Source organism: Leptonychotes weddellii, chromosome 8, assembly GCF_054177405.1.
Source record: "Leptonychotes weddellii isolate Sample4059 chromosome 8, ASM5417740v2, whole genome shotgun sequence".
NCBI lineage: Eukaryota > Metazoa > Chordata > Mammalia > Carnivora > Phocidae > Leptonychotes > Leptonychotes weddellii.
Window position 1 is genome coordinate 109755010 of NC_138376.1, and position 11336 is coordinate 109766345.

General features: G+C 34.1%; 1 protein-coding gene across 5 annotated transcripts in view; it reads left to right on the forward strand.

Moving 5' to 3' along the window:
• ADGRG6 (adhesion G protein-coupled receptor G6) overlaps positions 1-11336 on the forward strand; it is a 135491-nt gene that overhangs the window by 82655 nt on the left and 41500 nt on the right. For all 5 annotated transcript variants that reach the window (XM_031023522.2, XM_031023524.2, XM_031023525.2 and 2 more), the window contains 4 exons: positions 1961-2046; positions 5035-5087; positions 6286-6348; positions 9477-9619. In XM_031023522.2, coding sequence (XP_030879382.2) covers positions 1961-2046; positions 5035-5087; positions 6286-6348; positions 9477-9619 — 345 coding nt within the window. The remainder of the gene's footprint in view (positions 1-1960; positions 2047-5034; positions 5088-6285; positions 6349-9476; positions 9620-11336) is intronic.

Here is an 11336-nt window from a genome sequence, read left to right on the forward strand (position 1 = left end):
ATAACTCTAGGGAGAGTGCTGTATTTATAGATTGAATTAGGCTGTCTCTGATATTGGATGTCTTTCTCATGTATAAATAACAGCAGATTGAAAAAAATGAGGCGGGAAATATTTAAAATTTAAAGAAGACTATCTTAAATGTTTCCAAAACATTTCAGAAATGTCAGTGATAAAAAATAATGAATTTTAGTATTTTGCATTATTTTCCTGAGAGGGAAAGAACACTACTATTAAACATATGCTTTAGGTCTCCATCTAGTGGTAGCTTTTCAGCTACTCTGCTGACACCAGGGAGCATACACAGGATAGCCTTAGGATCCTGGAATGACTCTTGGACCTCTGCAATTTGAATTTCTCCTCCTCAGTCATTCAGAATGTCCATGATTTAATATGATGATATAATACAGTGTGAAAGCGTTTTTAAAAATCTGAATTAATAGCATTTGTTTTGAATATATTCCTCTAAATATCTTAAATTCAGAGTATTTTTAGAGGAACATAAAATCAATATCATTAAAATACCTGAAAAGCTTTAGACGCTAAATAATCTAGTCTGCATAAGTTAAACCACTTGTCCTCAGACTTGTACCAATTTCATATATTTATATTGTTACATCTGGGAGTGGCAAAATTTTTAGCATGAGATTCTGATCCCATACTGGAAAAGCATTCCTTTAGTAGTGGGACTGGAATTTGCATTTTGGTAGATATGGGGGTTTCCAGAGGCAGAGTTTTATATTTTTTCTACTGACTTCCCAACTTTTTTTTTATTAAATCTATTCCCCAACATTGTTTTAATTGTATATTTCTACGTTTTCTGTGCATACTTTACTTAAGATATACCAAAATATAAGCATGAAGAAAGATGACTGACTATAATGGAGATTCAATTTTTTTTCTCTGTATAGCCTATGATATTTTTAAATGATATTTTTTTTATTAGCTGCTTATAGTAAGGTACCCTATAACACACATCTAAAAAGATTTAGCAAACCCTGGCTGGTGACTTCAATTTGCATTTACTATATATATATATATCAGGCTACTTTAAAGATTGTCCCAAAAAGAAAAAAGCAAAACCTTCTTTTCTCATAAGATTTTCTTTTTAAAGCAACTTAGTCCAGTTAAAATTCTGTCTGCAAATATTCTTTCTTTTCCCTCTTTACTTTGATACAAGTGACCGTATTTATGGAATAAATGAATTTATGAAAAATCTGGTAAATGACTCAGTAGAAGTAAATGCTATATTGGGGAAGGGAAAGAGAAAAGGAAGAATAAGGGGCTGAGGGCACCAAGTATGTGTATGCCTATTCTTTTTCAGGTTAACTTCTGTCCATCATCCCACTCAAGTTTGGATACCTTATACTCTGTCATTCTTTCTAACATACAAAAAAAATGATAGTTTCTTGTTATAAGAGATCAAACTGTACATGAAGAAGTCATGAAAACATTTTGGAATTCCGTATCCAAAATCTATAGAATTAAGGAAATACGTAGGTGATAATTGAGAACCAGTGAATTATTTATAAGAATAAACTGAGAACTCTTTCTAAGAAGTTACAAAGGTCAATGAACATAAAGTCAAGACATCTCAAATTTTCTGTACCTGTATAGAAGGTGTTTTATTTTTTTAGGTTTTTTTTTTTTTTAATTGAAGTCTAGCTGACACACGATATTATGGTGTACAACATAGTCATTCAGCAAGTCTGTATGTTCTGCTGTGGTCAGCATGAGTATGGCTACTGTCTGTCATACAAATGTTATTACAATGCCATTGACTATATTCTCTGTACTGTATCTTTTATTATTGTGACTTATTAATTCCGTAACTGGAAACCTGTATCTCCCAAAAAAGGCATTTCTTTTAAATTGTGTGAAATTGTGTGATTGTAAATTTAAATTGAGAATTATATGACTGTAAAATATAATTAACGGACTAAATCCTATTTCCAATGGACAGATGGAATTGTCTATAGAATTTCCATAGTGATTCAAAATATCCTTCGTCACCCTGAGGTTAAAGTACAGAGCAAGGTAGCAGAATGGGTAAGTGAACTTGTACAATTTCTTCTTTGTTTTGAATCCTTTAATCTCTGGAAATCTGGAGAGGACTCTACTGTCTGGATAACTGAATCCACAGATCACATGGAAACATAGACACTGTTCCTTATATATATAATATACTCTGAGTATACATAGAAGTGAGGTGTATGCTGATGCCTAGAAAGGGAGGTGCATTTGAATCAGGGACAAGCCTAATAGATTATTATTGTCTAAAGAAGAAAAGTACCGGGGCGCCTGGGTGGCTCAGTTGGTTAAGCGACTGCCTTCAGCTCAGGTCATGATCCTGGAGTCCCGGGATCGAGTCCCATGTCGGGCTCCCTGCTCAGCGGGGAGTCTGCTTCTCCCTCTGATCCTCCCCCTCTCATGCTCTCTGTCTCCCATTCTCTCTCTCAGATAAATAAATAAAATCTTTAAAAAAAAAAAAAAAGAAGAAGAAAAGTACCACACAAATAGAAATATATTTTCATAGGTATCTTTATTTACTATTATATCCCTACAATTTCAGCAGAACTTTAAAAATAGATTATATATTTTTTATTTAATTGTTTGAATGTTTGATTCATACAACAAAAAGCATAACAAAATATATCATGAAAATATTCTACCCATCTCTGTAGCTCATCTCCCTGGAGACCAACCCATCTGCTTAGAAATCATTGTTAATTTTTCTTGTTTGTTTTTTTGCCCCTGAATTTCTTTGTGTATATAAAAGAAAATAAGACTATAGATGCTTCTTTTTCCTCCTTTTTACACTAAAAACATATTTTGCATACCATTCTACATTGTGTTTATTTTTGTTATTGCCAGATTTACATCAAAAGTGTGCACAGACCTTCCTTTTCTTTTTTTTTCAAAACAGTGCATAGTATTCCATTATGTGGCTGGCTGGTCATTAATTTAGCAAGTCTTCTGTTGATAGAGATTTAGGGTATACTAATTTATTTAATCAGTATTAATGAAAAGTTTTGTAATTTCCAATAAAAAGAAACTTTAGCATTTTATTTTCTTGTCCTTACAGATATCACCTATGTTTATTTTTTGTCTCCATAACAAAAATTTCATCTTCCATAGGTTTCTTTTTTTTTTTTTCTATTTTATTTTCTGTCTGCTGCATACTGTGGGACTTTGTACTGCTTTTTATGTATAATACTATTACAGTTCAAACACTGAATAAAGTCACTCTAGTATACATTTTGAGAAAGATGGGTTTTCTTATGCAGAAGATATCTAGTAAACATGCCCTTGGTAGCAAAACAAAGTTAAATCATACATTGAGAGGTAGTGGTGACTGACTCTCTCTCTATCTTTGAAGAATAACTTAATATGACAATACAATCTTGTTTTGAAGGGTCTATAGTAAGAAAAGTCCTATTTTCAATATACTTTAAAACAAGCTGACCACAGGAAACAATAGTATGTATATAACAATTCTATTATAAAATTGAGGGGAGGAGCGACATTCTCTAATAGAAGTCAACAAAAAATACTGCTGTTGACTTTTTGGACTGATACATTAAAGTCAGTAATTAATTCAAACACTGGGAGATATGTTTCATTTCCAAATGGAGAACAGCTTTAAAGAAATAGCCTATTCTTTTTTTAATTTAATTTAACTTTATTTTTTATTAACATATAATGCATTATCTGTTTCAGGGGTACAGGTTTGTGATTCATCAGTCTTAACAATTCACAGCGCTCACCATAGCACATACCCTCCCCAATGTCTTGCAACCCATTTACTTTCAAGAATTCTTCTTTTTGTTTTAAGTCAGAATGATTTCAAAAGATAAAATTATTTTCATTCTCAAATAAGCCACTACTAATATTATTAATCTGGGAAATAAACATTCACTAGAGAGTCTGTGCCTTAGGCAGCCTATAATTTTACATTTATATTTATTACATGCATAGTTTTCAACATAGCTTCATTCTCATCTGAAGCTAAACTTTACTGGAAACTTTTCATTTAAGATGCAAAATACCAAAGCAGATGCTTGATACTAGAGAAAACATAAGTGGTGTCCCTGATTCATATTATTGCTGTTTATAATTTTAAAATAATTTAATACTTTTTGTCAGCACTTTGTAGAATTTACATTCAATTTTAGGAATGCTTGCAAGGAAGGCTAACTGTGTGTATGAAATAAGACCTAAAAAACCCTTTGGAGGTGATACAGAAATAGGAAGATTTCATATCAGTAAAGAAATCCCATTTGTGATTGTATTGGACAATGCATCATGGAAGGTTGTAATTTATATTGAGAAGAATCCATAATACATTGCCTCTTTAAAAAGTCTGGTGCTAAGACCCATAAGACTGTTAAATAACCCACATAATAATTAACATAGTTCCCAATAATGTTGAACTCATTTTGTTTGTGTTTTTAAAGGTTTGTATTGTTAATTTGTAATTTTTCTTACTGATATCCTTATGAGGTGATACTTATTAGAAGAATATGTGTTATTGTACCAAGTGTTTGTTGAATGAAGAATATGGATGGTATTTACTGTGCTTATCCTCCTGTGTAACCCTCATTGTTATGGCTAATTCGAAGAACCACTACATTGGGGCCCATTATAATATGGGCTAGAGAGGAAAGTATAGTGTTTCCAGACAAACAGACTTGGGTTCCAATCTGGGATCTGCTACTTCTTAGTTGGGGACACTGGGGACATTGGGCAAGCTATTTCTTCTCCATGAAGCTCAGTTTCTTCATCTATAAGGGTGGGGGAGCAGATAATACCTATCTCATTAGTTGTTGTGAGATCAAAGAAACAACCTTTGTAAAATTCTTGGCATATAATGATCCAGTGACTGTTATCTTTACCTTTCTTTCACTCCTCTGGCTCTCTCGGATTTTCCCAGGGTCTTATTCCAATAACAACTTATCTTTTGGGGGAAAGAAACTAGATTCAGATATTTTTTAGAAAGTATTACCAGAACTCACCCTTTTCCATTGTATTTTTCAGCTCAATTCAACCTTCCAAAATTGGAACTACACTGTTTATGTGGTTAATATCAGGTAAATGACAGAATGAATGATTTGAAAAATAAAAATTAGTGTCTAATTTAATGCTACTCTATATCTCTCTGATTATACCCCACACACTTGATACCAGTACATACACACATGCACCATATTCATAGTCTTTCTGAAACAACTCTATATTATGGCATTTCTTTGCACAAAAATCTTCAATGATGCAGCAATTGGTTTTAATTTTTTTTTTGATCATGGATCCCAATCTTTAAAAAAAAATTACTTATGTATTCCCAAAATATATTTGTGATTTTAAATAAATTTGTGTCTTACTTAACCAGTATGTTATAAATCTATCACAGATTATAAGAAGATAATCAAATATATATAGAAGTACTGTTGGTTTCATCTCACACCCCAGTGAACCATTAATAGCACCCCCAGTTTGGAAACTGTTTTTCTATAAGATAAGACATTTACAGTGTGCACCTAGCTTTTCAAAAATATCTTTTGCGGGCGCCTGGGTGGCTCAGTTGGTTAAGCGACTGCCTTCGGCTCAGGTCATGATCCTGGAGTCCCGGGATCGAGTCCCGCATCGGGCTCCCTGCTCGGCAGGGAGTCTGCTTCTCCCTCTGACCCTCTTCCCTCTCGTGCTCTCTGTCTCTCATTCTCTCTCGCAAATAAATAAAATCTTAAAAAAAAATAATTAAAAAAATATATCTTTTGCTATCCTATTTAAATACTTTAACTGCCTGGCAAATAGTATCATCCACATATCCTCCTCTGTACCTTGTTTTCATAGTTTTAAATTAGTTTTCAAAAGTGTATGTCACTAACCCTAAACAGATACTCTGTGAACCCAAGAGATGTCGTAAGTTAACACAGAAAAAGGGATCACATATTGAATTAGCTCAGGAAGTACATTCTTAAACAAACTGAAACAGATTTCTATATATCTGAACATCTCAGATTATTTAGTATAACCAACATGCATCGAGAATCTTTTTTTTTTTGCATCGAGAATCTTGAAAACAGAGCAAGGACGCACAGCTGCCAAACTTAACTTGACAATGGAGCCATTCGATCTCAGGCATATGAAAAGAACTGGAACCTCAGGACACATATTGGGAAATACTGGCTTAGAATGTTCATTCTGCCTCTTTCTTTTACTTCCTCAAATTTTGTTGTTGATGATGGGACAGATGAGGTTGATAATGAATATATATATTTGTATTTATAGTTTTCACCAGAGCACGGGAGAGGACAAGATTAAAGTCAGGAGAAGCATTGTGAATGATCAAAGGTAACACTGACAAAGTCTTACAGAAAGTGTAACATCCTTTTCTAACTCTCTGTTTTGACCCATAGAAAAATGAAAATAATGAGATGAGAGAAGCATTTTAATCAGGTAGCACTTTTAAGTTAATTCTTTAGCACTAGTGCACTAATTTTTTTTTTCCTTGTAGTTAAGACCATCAAATAGTAGAATGGATAGAGATGTACACCCAATGAGAAGTAATTCAGAAGTAGAACATTTAAAATGTAGGAGTTATTATTTTTAGCATTTTTACTTTATTTATGATAATCCATTACCTCTTCATTGAAATTTCGAGAAGACTGTCAAAGAAACAAAAAGATAGTTACAGCTTTAAATAAGGTACTTACTTACAGTAGCATCTAATAATATGGGTAATAGCTAATTTTTGGAAGTCTCCATTTTAAAATTTCTATCTAGACCGTGATTTAAGCAGGCAGGTAATTCAACAGATCTGCCCACCACACAGAATCAGTTGGCATATAAAGGCTAGCTGTTCAGAGTGCTGTGTAATTAAAAACAACTTAAACTCCTAAATAAATTTAGCTGTGTTCAGGTAGTCTATTACATTTCCAAAGAAGAGGAAAAAAAAATAGTTGAAAAGCAAAAGTTCATGTAAGGTTGGCTCAGTTTCAATGGACTGAATTGATTTTACAGATTTAAACCATAATGATGGAATATACTTCTTTTCAGCTGATATATTCTTACTAGGAGAAGATAAAAATAGAATTTCATATGAGAGTTGGCCAGAGAGTTTCTTCTTTTTTTTTTTTTCCTTTTTCTGTTTAATATTAGAAAAGCAGATGTGTTTAAGTTATAATTGAAACTTTTCATTTCGGTATGTATTCAGCAGACCGGCTTTCGCCATCTGAGGAGGGAAATTTGTTTTTATCTTCTTTGTTCCTTTTCTTTTATGATCTGAAGAACAGAATAATTATTTTAATACTATATTCTTGATGGTGGCAGGACTTTTCTATTTAGCCAAATAATTTTTTCTCTAACCTGTATTGCTAGATCATGTTGAGCTTTGAACAGAGGATCAGAGATCTGGATTCCTTTGCTGGACACTTTGTCTAACAATTGAGGCCGCCCTAGTTTGGGGTATCACCAATTGCGAATCCTCTTCAGGAAGTCAGCATTGCCCTTTTTAGTGGACCTCCTATGATTCTTCTACCACCCAGTAATACTAAAGTCAGCCATCATTAGTTTATGTCAGTACCTCAGAAACTTGCTTGAAGAACATTTAAATTCATGGAATCTCAGTTTTCTGTCTGTCAAACCAACAGGTAACTTCACAGAAAATTATAGGGAGAGGGAACCAAGGCCATGTATATGGTAAAGTCTACATGTTTAGTTTTTCTTTGGTATGAATCTTAGACTCTTTGTTTCAAAAATTTTTTTTTTATTTAAAAGCCTATTGTTTAAAAATGTTTTAATCATTTTAAAATTGTTTTAAAATGTATTCTTATAGTCTTTCCCCTTTTTTCTCCTCTCCTCTACTGCTCTTACGCGCATTGATGAGTCTTTGTAGTCCCTCATAGTTTTTCTCAAAACCACAATCTACTAGTTTTACACACACATTTATTTCCAAACTTTTTCTTTCAATTTGGTTGTAACACTTAACATAGACCATAATCTCAGATAATGCTCTCATCCTCTATTGCCTAGACAGACAGGAAACCGAAGCCGCAGATGGGTTTATTCAAATAAAGGGTGATTGATGGTTACAACTGATGGAACTTGGGGGAACCATAAACTAGTGTCAGTTTTCAGGATGAGAAGGAAAATACAGAGATAAGACCTGTGAAAATGCATGGCCGTTCTTGAATTGCTGAATTTGGGTATTCAGTATTATCACAATGCATTGTGCTCGTTATGTTCTCAATAAAAGTAAAAGGTCATGTTCCCAACGCTAAGTTCTCAGTAACTAGAGTAGCAAAGCTTATCTTCCAACAATAATTTAATCAGAGGATACTTTTCCTAGGCCATTTAAAAAATTACTAAGTTATCACAGTTCACCATTCTGTTTACATCTATGTCTCGCTCAACCTGAAGTATGACTTATATGTGAACACTGGGGAGTAGATCATTTTTGAAATAAATAGCTTTTTGGACGGAATTATGAGAACAGTTCCACACTTTGTCTTTGAAATTAACACAGATATTTAGGGGAAAAAGTGGAGCTCTTCTTTAATTTCACCTAACCTTGAATAACATAGATTTCATTGAGTCTTTCTTTTTTTTAGCACCACAAATATATTAATATTCTATTTTATTTTTATTGATACCTACATAATTTTATAAATACAATATGCCATGCCTCTCTACTGGCAATACTTATTTCAAAAATAGTGCTACTGCCTTGACTTTGGCGTGTTTTGATTTCTGCTATTGACTATAGCTATGATTACAGTGGAACAGAAAATTATATTATTTCAAAATGTAGAACCAAAGGTTTTCATGGGGCTTTTAGGATACATCGCTGCTTCTCATAGAAATATTTTCTTTTTAAAGACATTCAAGGTCAGACAGTCTGTAAACTCCTTCTGTAATGTGCCGGCCAATCACCATGGATATTTTAAGTATTTATTTTGTAACTTTTCACTGTACAACATACTTGTAAATGCTTCATGGAGATGGAAAATCATTATCACAATTCTGGAGAAAGTTTAACACATTTGTAAACAATAATAACACCCTTAATAATTTTAAAGTCAAATGATCAGTTTAGTCAGATTTGTTGGAATTTAATTTTTCTAAAAAATTTTATTTTTGGCTCCAAAGAAACAATGTAGAAATAACCACAAGTATGACCCTTTCTTGCCTGTATGCTATAAATATTACTTAAAATATTTCTTAAATGAGGTGATAACGATATGATATGATAGAATTATACATGTGATATCCTATACACTCTATTCATACTGCGATGTTTTTAACATTATAATTTATGCAGCCACAAGAGTCTCTGAGTGCCTTGGCCTATTTCTCTTGTCTCAGTACTTCAAGGTCATCCCTCTTACTACCATATCCAAATGTTCTGTTTTTCCACAAAATAAAAAAAATCAACCAACCAGTCAGCAATTCCAACAATTATATCTGAAATGTTTTTCTAGGTTGGTGATTTGGGCCCTTCTAGTTTACAATGCTACCAACAATCCCAATTTAGAAGGAAAAGACATTCAACAGAAGCTCTTAAAAAATAATGAGTCCCTGGATGAAGGCTTGAGGCTATATGCAGTGAGTGTGAAGCAACTGGGTAAGTGCCTTTTTTTATATGTATTTTATATAATTCTTCAGGTTTTATTGAAGCAGCAACAACAATATTCTTCCTCTGTGCATTGTTTGCCTATTTAAAACTATTTTTTCTGATGATGAGATTCATCATATTGGTGGCATAGTAACAAATGGGTGACATGGTTAACATCAGAGATATCAATACCTATGAATCTAAGGGAATGGAAGAGGCAGAGGAGAGTTTACACTTTATCTGGGGGACATATTCTGGAAAAACTAAGAATATGAGCGAGGTGCCAGGATCGCCTTGACCAGAATTGGCTCAACTTCAGGAATAAAGACTGTGTATGTGGACATATGGGAACTCTAAAGAGGTAAATCTTAGAAAAGGCGATTTGTTGTTAGAAAACATCTCCTCTTATGTTTTCTGTCTTCATGAATGGTAGCACTATCTTTATAGGAATAGGCCAGAAATCTGGAAGTTATCCAGGATTGAGAGTCAGTTCTTACCTAGACGCCATTCACATGCTGAGTTCCAACCACACACGTGGTACTCTGTGTACCTCCCCAGACACACCATGCTCCTTCATGCCTTTCCATGTCTTGCCCGTACTGCTCTTCTGTACTCCCACCATCCACCTGCTTATCACATCACTGTTTTAAAGACAGCCCAAAGTCGTCTTTTCTATGATGTATTGTATGACATGATCATGCATAAATAGGAGTCCTTGCCTTTGAGCCTCCACTTCATGCTTTCCGGATACCTAGAGCACCATACCAATTAGAAGACCATAATATTTGACTGGACTCACTTAGGTTCTTATGGATATTTTCTTTAAACAGGAATCTCCTCTGGCTTGAGAACACCTGTTAGTTTTTTTTTTAAACACCCTCACTTCCCACCTCCCCTAGCACCCAGCACATTCCCTAGCACTTAAATACTTGAAAAAAATAAATGAGGTTTGATGGGAATATTTTAGAAAAATTGATCACAAATATGGACAATAAGAAGTTAAGTTATTATTCTAATGTTATATGATTATATTATGATTAAACATATTAATAGAGATCAAGAGAAGAGGAAACTGACTCTTTTCCTTATACACACACAGGAGGCTAAAGTGAGGGAAGCAAGTATTTCTCAGTCTCTAAGAGGCTGATTCCCACTGAGGCCAGAATCCCGGTGTAATAAAGAAGCAGGTATCCCTGCTTGGATAAGGAACTACCCATATGTAATATGTCCACTTACACAACTACAGAGAACTCATAGAGGTGGCGGAATGCAAATCATCATTGTTGATGTCATCATCATGAACAGTTTCTGAGCCTCTATGGGAAAGTGCTTGCTTATTAACAAATGGGGCTTCTTGAGGCAGGGGAGAGTACACGTGCTACCTTTCACTAATGAGTCTCCACGCGGAGTAGCTTGATGAATGGTGGATTATATATGACAGGGAAGCTCTGTGAGGGCCAGCCGTCCTCATCTCTGTTCTAAGAGGCTGTGGAATCCCAGAAAACTCTCTGCATACCTAGACATATAATTTATATGACTTAATTTAAATTCTGTGCTTTTACTGGGTATCTACCCCAAAGACACAAATGTAGTGAAAAGAAGGGCCATATGCACCCTAATGTTCATAGCAGCAATGTCCACAATAGCCAAACTGTGGAAAGAACCGAGATGCCTTTCAACAGACAAATGGATAAAGAAGATGTGGTCCAGGGGCACCTGGGTGGCT